Source organism: Barbus barbus (genome assembly GCF_936440315.1).
Source record: "Barbus barbus genome assembly, chromosome: 44".
Taxonomy (NCBI): Eukaryota; Metazoa; Chordata; class Actinopteri; order Cypriniformes; family Cyprinidae; genus Barbus; species Barbus barbus.
The window spans coordinates 14,480,008-14,502,414 of NC_136722.1; the positions used below are offsets into that span (position 1 = coordinate 14,480,008).

The 22,407-nt window shown below is 35.7% G+C and overlaps 1 protein-coding gene across 4 annotated transcripts in view; it reads right to left on the reverse strand.

Moving 5' to 3' along the window:
- The window catches only part of LOC306863098 (serine/threonine-protein kinase OSR1-like), a 48,769-nt gene that overhangs the window by 6,755 nt on the left and 19,607 nt on the right, over positions 1-22,407 (reverse strand). For 3 of the 4 annotated variants that reach the window (XR_013783641.1, XM_079406278.1, XM_079406276.1), the window contains exons 3-11: positions 19,816-19,924; positions 8,030-8,171; positions 4,084-4,139; positions 3,057-3,166; positions 2,626-2,727; positions 2,374-2,507; positions 1,637-1,685; positions 822-887; positions 76-198 (exon numbers count right to left, since the gene is read on the reverse strand). Coding sequence is in view for 3 of the 4 variants with exons in the window: in XM_079406278.1 (XP_079262404.1) it covers positions 76-198; positions 822-887; positions 1,637-1,685; positions 2,374-2,507; positions 2,626-2,727; positions 3,057-3,166; positions 4,084-4,139; positions 8,030-8,171; positions 19,816-19,924 (891 nt within the window). In the remaining variant the exon portion in view is untranslated. Of the gene's footprint in view, positions 1-75; positions 199-821; positions 888-1,636; positions 1,686-2,373; positions 2,508-2,625; positions 2,728-3,056; positions 3,167-4,083; positions 4,140-8,029; positions 8,172-14,237; positions 14,295-19,815; positions 19,925-22,407 lie in introns of all 4 variants that reach the window. The other variant, XM_079406277.1, reaches the window with a different exon arrangement.

A 22,407-nucleotide genomic window follows, 5' to 3' on the forward strand; every position in this document is an offset into this window, starting at 1 on the left:
CACTGCTGGAACTCTCAAAATGACGTGTTCAGTAGGATCTGAAATTATGCGTGTGTGTGTGTGTGTGTTTGTTACCCGTAAGGCAGCAACAGCAGCTTTGCCCTCCTCGCTCTCCTCATCCAGTTCATCATCACTCCATTCCCATTCTCCATCTTCTGTTTTATGGAGTCTCCCACTGGAGCCAGGAACTCGCCGAACCTACACACAAACACACACAAATATATGCACATACAAATATATGTAAATACAAATACATACACATACAGTACATACAAATATGTTTGTACACACACAACTATATACACACACACACACATACATATATGTGCGCGTTTGTTTGTTTGTGTAAATAAACATTAAATTTTTTTAACTAATTCATATTTCTATTTGTTTAAATTAGTTTTTGGATTTTAAATTTATTTACTTAGTTACTTTTTTCCCAAATTAATTTGGAGTACACTTAAAATGATGTAGGATTTACTTTGAAAAATTTTCACTCAGAAATTGCTAGTAAATTTCACAAATAATTACAAAAAGAAAATCAAGCAACATGTTGAATTTAATGAGAAAATTTTGAAGTAGAAAGACTGAAATAGTATTTTCTTGCAAAACATTCCAATAATTTGTTTTATTTAATTTTTTTTATGTGCCTGAAGTGATTTTAAACTGGCTAAAATAAATATGGGAATAAGTATGAGAAGCATACAATACTATATAAACATCTCACAATAAAACCATGCTTAACTCAATAAAAAAATATTACAACATCATAAAACAATATAAATAATACCTAATAAAATATTATACAACATTTCCCTCACCTTTCTCGCTCTCTCTGTTATTGTAGGTGCTCTCTGTAATAATTTCTCCTGCAGAAATTCATTATTCTACCAAACAAAAAGGAACAGAAAGATTAATATTTTTTCTAAATTATGGTAATAACCAAAATTATGGTTTAATCACAACATGGGCTGACACTCAAATTGAACTCCAGCCCCCTACTGGGCACTGATTCAAACTGTAGATAGGGAACTCCATTTGAGGGATGCTGGGATGCTTATCCCTGCTTTGGTTTAGACACAGACAAGACGGCCCAGTTATGAGACTGAACTCAACTGGGATTCATGCACAGGGGGGGAACGTAGAGGTATTTATAAACATATTTATATACACACACACACACAAAAAAATAGTTCATACAGAAATTAAAATTACTCACCCTCATGTCATTTCAAATCCATATGCTGTTATTTTTTGTGAAATACAAAAGACTTCTGAAGAATCATTACACAACGTTTATAATGTCAAGATTAAGATAAAAAGCACCATAAAAAGTATCATGTATCGGTGTAACAAGAAGTTTAAGTTTGCATTCACTGATCTTTTCAAGCTACACCTCTGCATTTGGATTTAAATATAGTGTGAAAGCCACTGTTTGGTTTCAGAAGACATATGGATTACTTTGAGTTTTATTGTCCTGTTTTGAGTATAACAGTGGCAATTATGAATTTTTGTAGTATAAAAAAAACATCTAAAGTTATACAGATTTGCAAAAAAACATGAGGGTGAATAAATGATGACAGAGTAACTTTGAAAAATAAAATAAAATAAAAAGTCCTGGAAGTAAGGTTCTTACCTTGGCTTTCTGGAAGAATTTATGTTTTAAGAGTTCTAATGATGTTGGCCTAAAAAACAAACACTATTGAAATACATTTGCTGTAACTGTGTTTTCAGGCAATATCAGAAATAACAGTCAAAAATAACTAGAAATTGTTTTTAGAACTTTATATAAACTTTTATAAAATGTTTCAAATCATATGTCAGCTGAATATAATATATTTGAGCAATTATTTTATATTGAGCAGGTTGTGGTGGCTGCCATGATGGGACCACATGACAAGCTAAATACTAAACATATACTCTACTGTTCAAAATTTTGGGGTCAGAAAGATTTTTTTTAAAGAAATGTATACTCTTTCAGCAAGGATGCATTAAATTAATCAAAAGTGACAGTAAAGACATTTACAGTATAATGTTACAAAAGATTTCTATTACAAACGAATGCTTTTCTTTTGAAATTTCTGTTCATCAAAAATGAAAATCAAAAAAAGTTTTCCACAAAAATATATAGACTGGAGTCAGCTTTACAGCACAGGTATGAATTAAACATTTTTATATATTAATACTTATTTTAAATCGTAACGATATTTCACAATATTACTGTTTTCTGAATTTTTTATCAAATAAATGCAGCTTTGATGAGCATACGAGAGAGAAAAATCATTTTAAAAAATCTTACCGACCCCAAACTTTTGAATATTATTATATTTTTCTCACATGACCCAACAAGATCATTGCGGCTCTACTCGGCACCTTTTTTCTGGGTCCTTCTGCAAACACAACGAGATCATCTTCCTCAAAGATTTCCCATATTTCTTCAACATCTCTTTGTCTGTGATTCCAGTCTCAAGACAAGGCGGATCATTCTGCAGGGTCAACATCAACACCTGCAAACACAAACACACCCAACATGCTTTAAAAACAACATGTTTCTCATTAGAGGGATGCACGACTGTCTTAAAACAGCTGTGAGATTCATTAGAGTATCTCCAGCTCTTTCCTCACCTTCATAGGAGGGTATTTGTGGTAAGGAGCAGCGCCTGTGGCAAGCTCGATGGCTGTGATCCCAAAACTCCAGATGTCTGCTTTGAAGTCGTAACCTTTCACCTGCACACAAACAGTCACAGATTTGTTTAACACGAGAGATGCATCCATATGCCAGCAGTTACTGGCGATTTTACACCACACTGAAGTCTTTAGATTTTAAAAGGACAAAATAAGAGCTTTAATTGTCCATGTAATTCAGTCCACATACAGTGAGATCCAACAGTTTGAGACTACGAGAGAAAATGCTTCTATTTGGCATTTTTCCCATTTAATACCATGTGATCTCAGGACCTTTGGCCCACTGTATCTTCACTGGAATCTGAATTTGTGTGTGTTTGTTCCTTTGTATGGCTTTAAATGAGTAGTGTTTGTGGGGTGGAAACACTTACCTGCTCCATCACTTCTGGAGCCATCCAACATGGCGTTCCCACAAACGTCTTCCGCACTTTATTTCGAGTCATGTCACCACCAGTGGCTAAGAAGGCACTTACACCGAAATCTAAAGATTAAAAAAAGGGAAAAAAAATGTAATTAAAATTAAAGTCCATTATAAGAAACATTCTTTGTTTTTATTGTATACAATATAACAAAATTCAGTATGGCAACCTTCAGAAAGCAACAAAGGACACTTTAAGTATGTTTAAAGAATAGTATGTTTAAAATAAAAAGGAAACAGTAATCTGTAAAACATTACTAAACAAATTAAAACAAATTTCAATTTTACATGAAAATGTTACACTTCAGTATTTTGATGTATAAATTACAATTACTTTTCAAAAGTCTGAGGTCAGTATGTTTTAATTACATATAAAAAGAAATGAATAGAGAAATAAAGTCACAAAGACATTTATAGTGTTATAAAGATTTCTATTTTTTAAAAATGCTGTTCTTTTTAATTTTCTATTCATCAAAGAATCCTGAAATTATGGTTTTCACTAAAATACTGAGCAATTTAGCTGTTTTTTTTTAACAAATGATAATAATAAGAAATGCTTTTCGAGTATCAAATCAGCATATAAGGATGATTTCTGAAGGATCATGTGGCAATGAAGACTGGAGTAATGATGTTGAAAATTCAGGTTTGAATCACAGGAATAAATTACATTTTAAAATATACTAAAAACAGAAAACAGTTATTTTAAATTGTAATAATATTTCACAATATTACTGTTTGAACTATTTTTATTCAAATAAATGTGGCCTTGGTGAATCTTTAAAAATCTTACCGACCCCAAAATTTTAAACAAAATTAGAAGAATAAGATAAAAAATTAAATGACAGGCAAGAAAAAAAGCACTCCCTTCAGCCAGAAATACAGTATAAAAAAAAATCTGTCTTTAATATCACAGCAGTATGTGCTTTTTGTTATCTGGACTATAATGGGCACATTTCACTGTTAGGCAGACAGTAAGGTACCTGCGATTTGCACCGATCCGTCCTCCCCCAGCAGGATGTTTCCAGCTTTGAGATCCCTGCGGACAAACAAAGGGAGTCTGTCTTTAAGACAAACAAACAGCTGTTCAAGAATACAGATGTGGATCTCACTCAGATGGGCGTCTGTACTGACAATGTAACCCCCCCCCAAAAAAAATTTAATTTATGCACCACTAATGTCACCAAAAGAACAGAAATAACGTGTTTCCTTAACACTAGACAATGAATATGATCATGAATATGATTCAACCAGAATGAAGTCATGTTTAATTATACTATAGGCGTACAGCTTCTTGTATAGAAAGTCATTTCAGTTCACTAAAATGAAATTATTTTCAATTGTAGTAAAAATATATTCAAAATGAACCATCAATGTTGTACTTTATTCTATATTAACTTAAAAGCAATATCACCCTCTCAATAATGCCACTGGATATTCAGAACCTTGGTGTGAAATTATATTAAAGACTAAAGATCCCACTGGAACCAATAAGAATATATTTATCGCATCATTTGCATCCTGTGGCAAGAGCCTTCTATAATGTAAGTGTAATTCCTACTTCTTGCATTACATTTTACAGTCCTGCTGGGGGCAGCAGAGATATGAATTAAAGTGAAGCAGCTGACACACAGTAAAGTAAATTAACTTTTGAACATAATGAGAAGACTTTGTTTCTGTTATCATAACATTCCCTTGCCGTGACGATATCCAATTATGCACTTCAGGAGTGCAAAACCATAATTGCAACCTTTCTGCAGTATAAGCCCACACACACCAACATATTCTGAGAGGTCCCAGTTGTTCACTCCTGCTGGGCAAATCAAACACACTAGCACATGTCCACTCCAAATTCAAGCATGTTTACAGATGTTTGGAGACGATTAGAGTGGCTGGTAACACTCCTGCTGTCCGTGAGCATGACTGGTAATTGCTTGCATATTTTTTAAACAGGGAAAGACGTCTGATTTGGAAAACTAGATATAAATATTCAAGAACAAGATGCAGAGGGTTGCACATGTGATTGATCTGTGTGTGAACAACACAGAATTGGTAGATAGGCAGATAGATAGACAGACAGACAGATAGATTAATTTTAATAAAAATAATGTGCATGTGTGTGTGTGTGTGTGTAAACATAAATAAAAAAAATTTAAAAAGCTAGGATGAAATATACCATTTAAATATTTTGAAATTGAACTATCATAAGATTATGCAGTGTAAAAAAAGGATATTTATTGAAAAATATTTTCAACAAGTCAAGAAAGTCAAAAGTGCCCATAATGGAAGAAACACCCTGATAAGAGTAGATCTCTCAAGTCTCCGAGTCAGACTAAAAGGACACTAATAATTAAACTCCACGGATCAGGTATTCAAAAACTTTCCAGAATGCAACAGCATCACCACCATATAAAACCAAGATGGTACTAGGCAATCTGAAAAATGTCAGAACAAAAGCAGAACGGTTTCCTGAGATCTAAGCGATACAGATCACTTACAGCCCGAGCAATGATGTCATCCTCTGTGGGAGCCATGACAACATGTTCTGGTTTCCCCAGCAGACACCCAATAACAAAGAGAGTCTCAGTGTGAGGATAGACCCTAAGAGTCCATTTGAGTCCGATCACACCAGAGCAGAGACAAGCTCAAAGCTTTACATTGACAAACAGACACGGGAGAGACTCGAGGCAGAGAGTGATTTTTACACCCATCTGCTGGACTTCACAGGACAATGAGGATGATGAAGAATTTTGCTGCTTCACTCCCTATTGAAAACGGACTTCAATGCCAGTCTTAAGACACAGTGTCTAATTGCATCCTCGAGCGATGTGGGGTATAATGTGTGACTCGCTCCTTGCTGCACAATATATAATAACCCCTCTTCACCTTTCTCTCATATGATTCAGATTACAGGCCAGACATGCTTAAAGTCTTAAGACTTTTGTGGCTTTTACTTCATGTTTTTAGTGTTATATCATAATATTTTCTCAAAAGTAAAATTTTAGCAATTTTTTTTGTCTTTCATTTGTGGAAAAAAACAACAAACCAAAAATAGCGATTGATCATTTGCATTAATATTAATCTACCTATCTATCTCGAAAAAAAAAAAAATATATATACTGAATAAATATATTTCAAATTTTATTATTACAATATAAATAATATAATATATAAGAATATATCTAATACTTATATTATACAATGTGTGATATTCATACTCAGGCATGTTAATATAAATATTTTTACATTTATAAAAAAAAAAATCTATACTACATACATACACAAATACACACACACACACGTGTGTGCGTGTGTGTGTATACATATATACATACATACACACACATATATGCATATATATAGTCTATGTGCCATCTAACTCCAATTTAACAACTAAACGTCATCACGTGACAACAATCAGGCTACATTATAAAGCTCAGTCTAAAAGAAATTTGTTTGTACGTTTTTGTCAGACATCTAAAAATAACACTCAAAAGCTTCGAAGTCAAAAATTACCTCCTGTCACACTGGCGGTGCAGCAGAAGCAAAAAGACAAATCTCATTGAGATTCAGAGTCAAGCTTGCAAGTCATGGGTACTTAACCAGACTAAAAGCCTGCGAATTATTTACACTGTCTGCTTTAACAGGCCCGTGTGTAGAGGCAACAAGGGATATGTGAAGAAAGCAATTAATATAAAAAAAGGGAGAGATAGGAGAAACAGACAGATGATTTAAATTAACCATCAGTGAGTCATCACTGCAAAGACAGTATTGACGTCTGAAGATGAATGTCTCAGATAAATTAGCAAAGGAACCTTTGATGAGCTTACAAAAAGACTGCCAATGAAACAGTCGCATACGCTCGGCCTACATCAACTGAGATTTGTATGATTTAAAGATTTAATGATAAAAGACTGAAGGGTACGAATTAGACTGGACGGCTCAGTTTTTCCATGGATTTCTATTGGAAACTGAAGCAGATGTTGATTCTGAAACGTAATTCATTAATTCCATCATTCATCGCCTGAGATTAAGCTGATTTAAATGGAGTCTCGGTCCACAGGCATCCTACAAACCTCCTTTGTGTAGAAACCAGTCAAGTCTTAAAAGGATAGTTCATTTAAAAATAAAAATTGCATCATTTACACACTCTCATGTCATTTCAAATCTGCATGCTGCTTGTTTTCCTGTAGTTCACTAAATATGTTTTTATCCAACAAAAATCTGTAAAGCACCATAAAAATATAATATAAGCGGTCCATATAAAATTTTGCACTATTTCCCATCTTCTGAATCATACGATGCGCTTTGCATGAAAAACAAGCTATAATTTAAGTCAATATTCCATAAAAATCAAGTAAGTTATGCCTGAAACACCCAAGTAATTTGACTGATTAAGAACCAGATTTATAATATTGGGTCCATCTTGTCGAGTCAAAGACCTTAACCAACTGAGTTTGAGTGGGAGATGTTTATTAATGTCTTGTTATTTTAATTTTATGTTGTTACTTTTTTGTCTTTCATGATATACATGATGTGGATTCAACTGTCCAAAACGTCTGAGTCTGTGTCAAGTTTGAGTACAAGTCTACCCGAACGCGTCCAAGTTCATTCATAATTACAGTCCAAGAGTCCAAGTCCAAGTTCCTCAACTCTGCCAGAATGGTCCAATTTGTAAATGAATTGTTCTTTCAAGCCAGCTCTTTTCAACAAATAAGTTGATTTGGTTCACAAATTGAACTGAATGATTCTCCACTGATACAACTATTCTAGCCGAGTTTCTTTTTGTCATTGTTGGAGTTTCAAAGATGTGGTCACTATTAAAAAGGAATCTGTGTGAATCTTTTATGAATACGGCATATGGTTTAGAACAACAAGTAAATAATGACAAATTAAACTTTTTACAAAACTTTTCCAAAAGTGTATTACCTGTGGATCTGTCCATTTTTGTGAAGGTACTCAAGACCCTGAAGGACCTCTTTCAGCACAGTAGCTATACTGGGTTCATCCAGTACACCGTTCTTGTGTTCCCCTTTTGAAATGATGTGCTTTATAACATCCAACACAGAGCCTGCAACAGACAACACAGAGAGCTGTAAGTAGACACAATGTTATATATACCCTCCTCAGTAAGTGCAAACACTAGAATAGCATCTGCGAAAACTTTCATGCCGGAGGGCACTAAAGAAAGTGAACGTCAGGAAAGCAGCCGGACCTGATGGGATAACCGGCCGTGTTCTGAGGTCCTGTGCTGATCAGCTCGCTGGTGTGTTCACGTCTATCTTTAATGAGTACCTTGCTACCTCCGTGGTTCCCACCTCATTTAAAAAATCCGTAATAATCCCTGTGCCTAAGAACAATAAACCCTCTTGCCTGAATGACTATCGCCCAGTTGCCCTCACATCTATAGTCATGAAGGTTTTTGAGAGACTTGTAAAGAGCCACATTTGCTCCTCCATACCCAATACTTTGGACCCTCTTCAGTTTGCCTATCGCCCAAACAGATCTATGGACGTCCTCCACTCTTCCCTCACACACATGGACAGCAACAATGGGAATTATGTAAGACTGCTATTCATTGACTATAGCTCAGCTTTCAACACTATAGTCCCCATCAAGCTGGCTTCTAAACTCACAGACCTCGGTCTAAACTCCTCACTCTGTGACTGGATTCAAGACTTCCTCACCGGCAGACCTCAAGTGGTGAAAGTTGGCCAGTTCACCTCAAACTCCATCACCCTGAACGTAGGAGCCCCACAGGACTGTGTCCTGAGTCCCCTGCTCTACTCTCTCTACACGCATGACTGCGTGTCCTCTCACAGCTCCACATCTATCATCAAATTCGCTGATGATACTGTGGTTCTGGGCCTCATCTCCAACAAAGATGAGACCGCATACTTGGATGAGGTAGAGAGACTCACATCATGGTGCCAGGACAACTGTCTCTCTCTGAATGTGAGCAAAACTAAAGAGCTGATCACGGACTTTAGGAAGAGACAGCAGCAGCCCTACACTCCTCTAAAGATCAGTGGGACCCCTGTGGAGAGGGTGAGTAGATTCAAGTACCTCGGTGTGAAGTGAAGTGACATAATGCCAAGTATAGTGACCCTTACTCGGAATTCGTGCTCTGCATTTAACCCATCCAAAGTGCACACACACAGCAGTGAACACACACACACCGTGAACACACACCCAGAGCAGTGGACAGCCATTTATGCTGCGGCACCCGGGGGCACCTCAGTCATGCTATTGAGGGTGGAGAGAGCGCTGGACATTCACTCACCCCACCTACAATCCCTGCCGGCCCGAGACTCGAACCCGCAACCTTTGGATTACGAGTCCGACTTCCCCTAATGGTAAACATCTCCGAGAACCTGACTTGGACTACACACATCCAAACACTGGTTAAGAAAGCCAGGCAAAGACTGTACCATCTGCGACAGCTGAAGAAATTCAGGGTCTCACCAGCAATCCTGAAAACTTTCTATTCAGGGACCATAGAAAGTGTATTGACTCAGTGCATCTCAGTGTGGTATGGAAACAGCTCCAATCAGGACTGCAAAGCACTACAGAGAGTTGTGCGCTTAGCTGAACGCATCTCAGGGTCTGCTCTCCCCTCTCTGCAGGACGTCTACCTCAAACGCTGCAAAAATAGAGCTGTTAAAATAATCAAGGACTCAAATCACCCTGGTAACCGTCTATTCACTTTGCTTCCATCTGGTAAGCGCTTCCGTAGCCTGATGGCAAAAACTGAGAGACTTAGGAGGAGCTTCTTCCCCCAGGCCATCAGGCTCCTAAACTCTAACTCTGTGTCATAACATCACATGACTCCATGTAAATATCACTATATCAATAAGCTATTCATAATTTTTTCTACCTCATATGCTGCTATTTTAATACCCTGTACAATGTTTTTGCACATTCTTTTGCACATTCCTGTTATATTACTATTTATGTCAACAACATACTGACCTGCACATTTATATTTTTTTATCTTTTATTTTATTCTTTTTATTTTTTCCTACTTTTCTTTTTCATAATATTTGTATTCTATACAATTGCACTGTCCTTGGAGCGGACCTGACTTACATTTCACTGCTGGTTATACGCTGTATAATTGTTTATGTGACGAATAAACATCTTGAATTTTCCAGAAGGTAAGACACAAATTTCATAATCTACAAAAATGGCTCTGGCTGCTTCCCAGGAATGTTTGTTGTCTTTAAAACAGTCTTTTAGTGCTGTTTTTATTTATTTATTTTATATATATATATATATATATATATATATATATATATATATATATATATATATATATATATATATATATATATATATATATATATATATATATATATATATATATATATATATATATATATATATATATATATATATATATATATATATATATATATATATATATATATATATATATATATATATATATATATATATATATATATATATATATATATATACACACATACACACACAAGTTAATTTGATTATGTGACACCCAACAAACCAATATTGTTTTAACCCTAAGGAACAGAAATTTGGACATCAAAGCAACTGTTCAGTTTGAAAACAATCTGTCAATCCTTATTTTTCCCATGACATTCAATTAAGGCATATTCAAGAGCCCATGAGGAAAATGTTCCATCAGCAACTTTATTAACCAGTTAGGCAATTTTTTGAGCTTGGAGGATGGCCAACACCTCCTGCAAACTGACAAAAGCTCCTGAGGGGAATGAACGGCATAAACCAAAAAACTGCTGGTCTGGCCTCCATTTGTCAGGGAACACTCTGAAAAGCCTGATTTCAGACATCAGTAAGACAAAGATAGTCTGTTCATACAACCGCCCTAGAGTTGTAATTCCTATTCATGTGAAAAGCTGGAGTAAACATTGCAAAAAAAATAGTTTTTATCCCACTTAGCTTGAGTAATCAAAACTCTCTGAAATTAAATTCTGAGAAACTGAATTCTGAATTCCCAGTTCTGATCACGTTAACTGCTGTGGCATCACAGAGCTCTCTTCACTGATGCCAAAAGCGGAACTTTAAACCCTCGGGACAGAGAGGAGGTCAAGCAGCGTACCGTCAGCAGAGTGGGCGCCTGGCCAGTGTGTTTGTGGGACAGAGTGACAGTCCAGAGGCACTAGGATATTTATTTGAATGGAAACCTAATATTAATTAAAAAAAAAGTAATAATACATAACCGCTCAAAAGTTCAACAGATTTCTAATTCATAATGCCACAAAAATATTCTAGCAGCACAACTGTTTTCAACATGGATAATAATATGAAATGTTTCTTGAGCAGCAAATCAGCATATTAGAATGATTTCTGAAGGATCGTGAAACATTGAAGATTGGAGTAATGACGCTGAAAATTCAGCTTTGCAGTGACAGGATTAAATGACATATTATGAAATATTAAAATAGAAAACTGTTATTTTATATAGTATTTCACAATATTACTGTTTTAATGTATTAGTAATTTAAATAGCACTCACAATCACCTTTTTCAGCCATTTCAGAGGAAAAATACGAAAATATAAACACTGAATACGGTCAATAGGGTGAAAAATACAGACAATTTTGCACAGGCCCAGAATACTGTATTTTTAAAGCGCAGCATGACTCACCAGGAAAAACAGAGATCATAGCCTAGGAAATCAAGGTAGTTTATCACACCCACACACTAGTTCATGGTAAAAGTGATTCCAAGAAACAGAAAAAGGGCTCATGTGTTTTCTTATTTTGGTTTCTTTTTTTCATCTTTCTACAGCTCATTCTTCTTCCATGGATTAAAAAGGGCACCAATGATCTTCAAGTGGCCTGACGGCTGTTTCATATAAAAAAACTCAAATAAGTGAGCATTCGAATGAAAGACAAACAAGACAGAGAAAGCGTGTGTGTGCGGGCATGTGTGTGGCATGAAGCCAGCGCACTGCTGACTGAGCGAACAGCACATCAAATTTCAGTGACGGCTACAACCTGGATTAAGAGCAGTCAAGCTCTTACAGAGAGAGAGAGAGAGAGATCTTGGCAAATGACACTCCATTATTTTACAAACCCGTGTGAGGGTGATGGGTGGGGCTGTTGAGTAAACCAGCAAACATGCTTAGCCTCAGGAGAGATACAAATTTTACTATTTTTCTACAACTTCCCTCAATATCTCGAGCTCTAGAGTTAATATTAATTTAAACACACAGTTTAATAAAATATAAAATCCTGTCACTATTTACTCACCCTCATGTTGTTACAAACCACATGACTTTCTTCTGTGGAACACAAAAGGAGATATTTAGCAGAATGTTCATGCTGCTCGTTTCCATACAATGAAAGTGAATGGTAACCTTGTGTTGTTACGCTATGAAAATTACAAAAAGCACAATAAAAGCTCTCTGAAAAAAAAACGATTTGACAGATATATTTCCTTCAGAAGCCATTTAATAACTTTAAAAAATTAATTCACAAAACTTGTGCACTATATTTCAGGAAAACAGCAACTTGAACATCTTGTTGAAGAAAATCATATAGGTTAAGAGGAACATGAGGGTGAATCACCCAAAAAATGTCATTTTTGAATGAGCTAATCCTTATAACTATGAATGTAAGGGGCTCATCAATAAAACTCGTCCTAGAACGCCTCAACCATGTGAAGCCCCATGCTGAGGTGTGATTGAGATATGACTGTAAACGCTTCTCATTTCATTAAATACCATACAAATCCATTTATTTCTTGTTCACATGAGCCAAACTTTCTTTCAAAATTCTCTCACAAGTAACTTCAACCGTGACGCTGTGGCACAAACACATTCTTGATATTCTCTTGTGACACTTTGAGGAAAAGTATTACCAGGAAATCTCCCCAATGCCCAGTCTGTAATTGACTCTTTGTCCAACAGTTGTCAGACTATCTGACACTGCTGGCTTCCTAAGGATCCTGCATTGGCGTGGGTGGAACATGCCATGTCATGCCCACTGGGCCAAAGGGCACAAGGCCATATGAGGCCGATGGTGAGGGAAAGATTACTCCAAGAAAATAAGGGTGGAGGAGCAGAGGGAATAAAGGGAAGATAGGAAGCATCTGTTGGCTCTCAGTGGGCTGTGACTGTAGGCACAAAGCCATATTTCAAAACATCATGCTTAAAATCCTCAAGACAGCGAAAGCTTTATCTTAAAATATTACTGCACTAAAAATTTCAATTGCTCTGGGTAATCTGCTTGATGGATGAAAAAAATAAACAGTCAAAACTAGAAAAAAAAGTGTCAAATTCACATTCAAGAATGCAGTACAGAGTTTCTGTGTGTGTGTGTGTGTGTGTGTTCGTACTCTTATGTCTGTGTATGATTAAGTATATTAATATGCTAAGTGTCCAAAACTTTATCTGCTAAGTGGCTTTTTCATCTTGGAGCTGTGAGACACAGTCATTACTTTTAGTACTGGATGGATGACATTTGGCTCCTTCCATGAAAAGTTTGAATAGGTCATTTTTAAAATAGGTAATTTCTTTGTAATATTTTACATATTCTATCATACAAATAAAGTGTGTGAGCATAAATAAATAATATTATACCATTAAGCAAATTTAATACATTTTATATATAAAATGCAAAAATAAATAAAATAAAATAGTTATTGGAATTGTTGATGTGATGTGTAGAAATATGTATATTATTGCACAGGAAAAACTACTTCAACTTAATATTCTATAATATAAATAAAGTGTTTAGGCATAAATGAACTTCATTATGCAAAATTTATATTTTAATGTATGATAAGATGCAATAAATAAATACCTTATTTTTGCTGATGTTTAGAAAATGTCTATATTAAATCACAAAAGTTGGAGTCGGCTACAGCTTTTATTATTTAAAATTCTTCAGTACATTTTTTTTTTTTTTTTTAAACATAAGCACACCAATGGCATCTGTTTTGTAGAATGACCCATTTACATCCAGAACAGAACAGAACAGAGGTAAAGAGCCAAAAATGTGTGCTGAAGTTGGAGATCTAGCTGTAAAAGATGTACTCACAAATGCTGTTGAGAGGCCGGAGAGGGCAGCCTCTTTTGTGCTTTGCTTTGTGCTAATGAAGGTATTGATCGTCCTCCTATCTCACATACCTTTGTACCCAACAAACAGGGCAGGCTGAGAAGCTGACTTTCTTTTTTCCGGCCTTCCTGTAAATGCCACAAGTGAATAAATTCAATTTAAGGCCCTTTTATCTTCATGGTACAGGACAGTATAGAGTAGACAAGAAAGCGGAGGGATTGTCAAGTATCACTTTGCTAAAAAAAAAAAAAAAAAAAAAAAAAACATACCATTTTCCTATTAACCCGAAAAAATAGAGATAATCTGTTTTGTAGTTCTTTCCTAAAAAAACACTTCCCGTGCTGACACTATGGAATGCAACCGAGCAGCTTCATGCAAAATCACATTCCTATTTACGTCATTACTTCTGACAGCTGTCAAAGGGACTATCACACACCACTCTCAAGATGAGACGGTTAAACACACAGAAGTCACATTTCAAGGACAGCTTCAAGCCACCACCCAACAGATGGCTTTGCGCAGTATGGCCAGGGGTAGACAATAAGGGAAATTTGCCACTGGCCCTCCAGGCCAGTGTCTTTTGAAGTTCACTGGCCCAGGTCAACGCGTCGGGTATTGATCCCAATAATCACGAAAAAGGAACAGTTTGCTTGAACAACATGAATAGCATTTATTTTTTTTAAGGTAGGTTTAGTGCAAAGTGCAGCAAAACTGTGCAAAAACATGAAACAAGTGCAAATAAACCTATTGCATAGGATTCATTCTCCGTAGTCACACAGCAATTCATTATATTATGTTCATACCATAGGTTTCATACACGTTAACTTTTCTCTAACTTACTTGTCTGCATATGTGGGCATTGATCTGCAGAGCTCACAGTAAACCTCTTTTTTTTTCTTGATCGTAGCCCAGCTAGGGGTGGGCGATATGGGAAAATTTTTAGAAATATCACGATTCACGATTTTATCACGATTCTTTGTCATGTTGGTTTTACAAGTTGTCTGAGCATTACAGCCAAACTAGAAAGACAAAGCCTTTCAAGGTAACAAAAAAAAAAAAGACATGGCAGATATTTAGGCCAAAGTGGGCGAAGATAAAAATCTTTGTCATCATTCTATCTTTCTTATTAAAAAATAAGAACAAAGATACACATTACAAATACACATAATATACAAATAAAACAAACAGTGCTTTATTTTCAGGTACAATAGGTGTATTTAGCAGAGCATTCAATGAAATTGAATGAACAAATATAGAAAGAAAACACTAGACAGTGGATAATGTGGTGATGGCGCAGTGGATAAGACACATGCCGTTGGTGTGAGAGACCCGGGTTTGAATCCACTGTGAGACACCAATGTGTCCCTGAGCAAGACACTTAACCCCTAGTTGCTCCAGAGGCGTGCGACCTCTGACATATATAGCAATTGTAAGTCGCTTTGGATAAAAGCGTCAGCTAAATTAATAAATGTAAATGTAAAATGTAGACAGACTGATTCCTAAAGCAACTGTATTAAAGATTTTCAGTCAAGAATAGTGAGTGATTTTTCTCTTTGCGTTTTGTTAACGTTAAATGAATAGTTCCCCCAAAAATAAATATTCTGTCATCTGTCAATTCTGTCATAATGTTTTATTTTTATACCATAATTTTCTCAAAAGTTGTTTTAAACCTGAATGAGTTTCTTTCTTCTGCTGAACATAAATGCTATTTTGAAGAAGGTGGAAAACCAAACAGTTGCTGGTCCTCAGTGACTTCCATAGGATTTTTCTTTCTTGCTATCAAAGTCAATGTGGACCAGCAACTGTTTGGTTTCCCTCATTCTTCAAAATATCTTATTTTGGGTTCAGCACAAGAAATTAATAGAGGTTTGGGACAACATGTGAGTGAGTAAATAATGACAGAAATTAAATTTTAGGGTGAACTATCACTTTAATGACAGTCGACAGCATGTTTAGTGTCCTGTCCCTTTAAGAGCTGCACGCATCTAATATACAGGCACGCATCTGTTTCTCTCTTAACTATTTACTTTCATTTTAGAGATAACCAACTCAGTCTGTATGTAAACCTTGTGTGTTTTGACAGTATTAGCGCAAAAGATAAGTTAGTTGAGTAATCAGGCGGTGTTAGACAGGCTTTTTAGTGCGCGTGCTTCAGGTGTATGTGCTCAGAAAAAGCACACGTCAGACCAGCGCGCGAATTAAACATTTAACCAGCAAGGCTTGTGTGCAAATAATGTACTTTTGCGATCGCGAATCAGTGCAGTGTCCTGTCAGAGTAACTCTACTGCTGTATGTCCTGTTGTACAGTAAATAGAGACGGAGGCACTATTTGAAATAGGAATAAATCCAAAGGAACACAATGTCAATACGGTTGCTAAATGTTTTGTATATTTATAAATAAAATAAAATAAAATAATAAAAAAGGCATGAATACCCATGGAAATAACTTTTACTGTACCTTCTGATTACACTGCAAAAAGTGTTGTTCTTCAGTATTTTAATTTTTTTCCCAGTCAGTATGCATTTAATTGAAGCAAAATAACCTAAAATATGAAATCCTGTTTTATGAGAAATTGATCAATTTAATTAGTTTACGATTAAAACTAGAAGAAAATATGTGCCACTGGGCTCAGAAAAATCATCTTAATTCAATAGGAAAACAAGTTTTCACACCCACTGACCTTTGTTTTTTTTTTTTAAGCATAACACTTAATTTTGTTCAATTTCTCAGAAAGACTTCATATGTTCAATCTGCATCTCAAGTAAACGTATCATGATTTATGGATGTTTAGATATTTGTATTGGAAAACAAAACATATTGAAGAACATTTTTTTTATGAGGAAGATTCATTTATTTTGTATGCAACATTTAATGCCACAACTTTATGAATCTAAAACTTTCTGCTCCGATTTAGGATCTTTTTAGGCCTTATTTGTGAAATGGCGAATTAAGAAATCCTGAGTAAAGCCATAGATGTTTGAGTAAATGATTAAAATTTTCACTTTTAACAGAACTATCCCTTTTTTACACAAAAACAGCAGCTGCCCCTGAAAAATCTCTATAATCAGTTGTGAATCTATTATATTTAAACGAGCCGCCTGCCCCTCTTGATGAGAGAGCCATTATTATTTAAGATGGTGCCGCTGTTATGTGCCCTATGTGCCGAGAGTCCAGCTGTGAGATGGACGCCTGCATGCTTGACTCCTACCTTCATATTTAAGAAGGGCAGCGTGCCACCTGGGCATCTTCAGCTGGCAGAAACTGGAGGAGGAGGGCACGACAGCTGATGACAGGCATAAAATGAACAGCGATTATCCAGACAGAGTGATTTCAGCTCTGCACCGAGGGAAGAAAGGCCGCGTCCCACGGCTGTCAGTGTCAGCACGAGCCAGACTATAATCTCCCTGTCCAGCACTTGGCTGCGTCTGGGACACAACATTACACGCTGGCTTGAAACATATCATCAAACTCTCAGCAGTAGCTTTACACAGTGGGGTCGGGGAAACTCTACTGGAGCTTAAGGACGCAATGAAATCAAGCTCTGTTTAAAACTTTGAAAAAAAACTATTTACAGTCACTCAGCACCTTCGCAGCGGCAAAAATACATGGCAAATTCCAATCTGTTTGCCCAACGTCATGTGTCAGGACAAAGATATGCTGTGCATGTCTTAGGAGAAATCTTCAAAAGCCAGACTGACAAGATTGTAAGGCTGAATAGTTTGAGAAAAAATATATTTTTTCTGTGATTAGGATTTAAAATGTGATTTTAAAAAATCCAAGTTTGCTGTGCTTGTTTGTAATTTTTTATTACTAAATAAATATATAATAATTACTAAATATTATCTGGTTAAATAATAAAATGATAATAATAAAATAAAAATAAGTATAGTGGTTATTATTAACAAACAAAAATATAATAATTACTAAAAAAAATACTAAAATGTAAAAAGAAATATATAAATTAAAAATAAATATTATCACAATATTTTACACTAAAATCTAATTAAAATCAAGCAAAAATAAAATAGTAATTTTATATTAAACTGCAACTGTTAAATTTCAATAATAAAATTTATGGCTGTTTTCCTTACTGACCTTACTTTTAGTATTAAAATAACTTAAAGCACATATTAATTTCATTAAATCACTGCCTTTGTGATTTGATAATTGCATAAAGCCATATTTCAGTTTAATTTTGATTAATCATGCAGCTCTACATGATCTATCCTGGAAGCAGCCAATCATAATGCAGTACTGCCCTAAGAAATCCTGCATCCTATGAGTCTCAGGCTGCTGTAGCAGTAATGCGTCTGCTGTAATTAACAGCGGTCTGTGATTAACTCCGTAGGGGAGCCTCTGGCAGACTCCATTATCATTCTAACGGATCATTTGAGATCCTAATCAGTGGCTGGTACTCAAAACTGAAATACAAATGCATAAATGTATTTCTATTACCAACAGAAACCATCCACATATTTAGGCAAACCCTAATTCAAAGAGTCAAACAGTCATACAGCCAGCAAAGAATGCTCATCGTGGGTGAAACAAACTTGGTCAACATAGTTAATTACAAAGTCATTTCTATGGGAAAAATGAGGAGAAATATATTTAACATTTTCTAAAATAAATGACTCCACAAAATTCATAGTCCAGCAAAATAAATAAAAGACTGCAGTGAATTTAGCAACAACAATATAAATAAACAAATATGGAATCTCACATTTGAACACATGCATGTCCACAACAGACTTTACTTCCCACATTTTAAAGAAATAAATAGTAAAAGTAAATAAAATTGTAAAGTACTAAAATAGTAAATCTCAGAAAATTACTTAATTTGACTTAAATAGAGCAGAACTACACTTTATTTTTATTTTTTTAATTCACTGAAAGTTATGATGTATTGTTCTCTTACCATGTAAAAGTTTGGGGCCAGTAAGGTATTTTTGAAAATAAATTACTTGTATTCAGCAAGGATGCTTTAAATTGTTTAAAAGTATCAGTAAAGACATTGATAATGTTACAAAAGGTTTCTATTTCAAATAAGCACTATTCATTTAGAATTAATCAAAGAATCCTAAAAATATCAAGCAGCCCAACTGTTTTCAGCATTGATGATAATAATAAATGTTATTTGAGCACTAAATCAGCATATTTTAATGATTTCTGAAAGATCATGTGGCTGAAAATTCAGGTCACGGGAATCTCAAAAGAAGTTATTTAAAACTGTACATTTACATTTCACAATATCACCGTTTTTACTGTATTTGTGATTAAACAAATCCAGCCTTGGTCAGCATAAAAGACTTCTTATTAAAAAAAATAAAAATAAAAATCTTACTGAACTTTTCATTTATTCATAAATTATTATTTTTTTACTTTTTTTAATTATCATTTTTCCTGTTTTGTTAAGTTATTAACAGTATGTCTTTCTCAATAGAAACATTTTTGAGTTAATTTACTTCTTTCAAAGCTCCTTCAGATGCTGCACTCAGAAGACAGGTTAATATATAAATAATGAAATCAGACATGTCTTGATGTCTTCCTATCCTTGAATAGCCTTTTTTCAGCATATGGACACAGCCAATGACATGGACGAAAATGAAGTGTTTGGATTGGCTGAAAAAGAACCGGTGGGAGGGACTTACCACCACCGAGCAGCTTCATGACCAACCACAGCTCATCCTTCACCACGAACGAGGTGTAATACGACACAATGTTGGGATGGTGACACTGACTCATTGCCTGAATCTCTTTCTAGAGAGAGAGAGAGAGAAAAGAGACAATCACTCTTCATTGACAGTAACCTGATTTAACCAATTTCCTTTCTAAATGATTCAGAGTGTGCAATAATTGGACAAAACAATAAATTGCTTCTTTGAGGGGAGTACGAAACTGCATTAGCAGTCAGGAATCAGCACATTTGCTGGTCATAGACCAAAGCAGCTCTATGTATACAGTCATACATTATGTGGTCCAGAATGCAGTGGGCCTCATGGCTTAACCAAATAACTGTGGTGCCTTAGAATGGTGCCACTCCAGATCTGGATTAATGGTTAAACAAGTCTGGCTCAGTTGCACAGTTGGCAAACCTTCAGGATCAGTGCAGATATTTACGTACTTCAGGTGAAATAATAGTTTTTATTAGCTCACTCACCGCAAAGCACGTAAAAACTGTAAAACTAAACAAGTTCATCTGACTGCCTTACAGCCTGTTCCAAATAACCAAGGAATCCAAATAAATAGGTGTACATGTTACTGTCAATATCCATCAGAGAAACGCTGCCACTAGATAGATTTTTCGGCATTTGAAAACAGAAGGAAAAACAAGCAGTTTTCCTCTCCATCCCGTTTATTTGTTGGTCTCTCCAGTTGACGTGAAACCCTTGCAGCTCAGAGAGATTGACAGCTGAGGTAATGTTGGGACTGCAGCCGAATCCATCACTCTGAGCTTTCCCCAACTCATTTGATAGTGGGGGCTTACTAATGATATTACAAAGCAATTCTGCCGTTTCTATTTTGCTGTCAGGCCCAGGCTTGTTCAATTTGTTACAAGCAATGCAAAGCAATCAATAAGAGAAACAAAAAACGCAGGGTTAATGCTATTGACTAATTGCCATGTGTGTGTGTGCGCGCGCGCGCATGTTTATGTGGTTTATGAGGACACAAATTTGTATAATGACATGGGTATGACAGAGGTATTACAATATGAAGGTGGTTTATGAGGACACTGCCTATGTCCCCGTAATTCAAAAGGCTTAAAAACAAAAAACATACTAAATGGTGTTTTTTTGAAAATCTAAAAATGCACAAAGTCTCCTGTGAGGGCTAAGTTAAGGTGTAGGGTTGGTTTAGGGCAATAGCACACACAGTTTGTTCAGTATAAAAACCATTACGCCTATGGAGAGTCACCATAAACCACAAAAACCAACGTGTGTGTGACTGTAGGGTTTTTTTGGCGGGACGATGACGAATGATTTGCAGATCCTGAGCACCACTGACAAGCATCTGATCTTGTATAATGTGTAGTAAGTACTGCCGCTCCAGGTGCGATCGCGAATCTCGAAAGTGAAAGTGAAACTAAAAAGCGATTGTGCAATCAAAAGTTTCAATGCCAGGCATAATAGCAGCTCCCTGATGCCCGCAATTTTATATATAGTATGATTACTCAATGATAAAACTGCGAAAGAAAGTATTGAAATATATATTTTCCTCGGATTGCGGGGGGAGGATCATGATGCCGGCTTAACATCGTGATGTCTATCAGCCGTCGGAGATGGACGGTAGCATTGTCTGTCGGCCCAACCCTATATGGCAAACACGCGGGGGGAGGGCTGAGCCCATTCGGAACTACGGGAGCCCAGAGGGGAGTGTCGGTGGATGTTAAAGAGAAAACAGATTTTCATTCAAACAAGTCGATGTTAATCGATAAAATCGATTTATCGCCCAGCCCTAATATATATAGATAGATAGTGTGTGTGTGTGTGTGTGTGTGTGTGTGTGTATGTATCTATATCTATATATGAAATAAAAAAATGCCTCAATAAGGATGAAAAACATCATAAAAGTACCCATTCATTTCAGTTACATGGAAATCAGTTGTTTAATAAAATAATTATATATTTTTTATTCTATTTTATGAAATAAAATACTAAACATTTTGATTTGAATTTCTTGAATTGAATTGGTTAACCACCTTTAAGACAGGTGTAAATGATCCTTTGAACTGAGTTGCTAATGTTGAAAAGCCAAACCTAATAAATCCACAAAAGTCTTTTGCAATCACTACTCAATAGTACTACAGAAATGGCAGAGACTCAAGTATGAAATCAGCATGCCTCAACTCAACCCGTTCTAAAGCCTGCATTTACACATACACTACCCCTCTAAATTAACTAATGTTTGAATATAATCATATGCTGCTTTGTAATCCATACAAGTATGGTAATGAAATGAAGTAAAAAAATGCAGCCATGTTGTAATTAAGTGCACCACTCTGCTTCAAATTAATGGGACGAGTTGCAGCAATCTCCTCCGATAATTAGATGAAAGTCAATAAGAAAACATGCCATTTCAAGTTCCTGAAAAACAACTCATGGCAACTGCCATCGAGTCCTCAGATGACCCTGTGAACATGTGCCATGTTTTCCACTGACCCAAAAAATAAACGTACAAGTGCAATCATGTATGCCAGTCAACACAAAGCTCTTCCTGTGCCAAAACCGTGGGGTCACTGACAC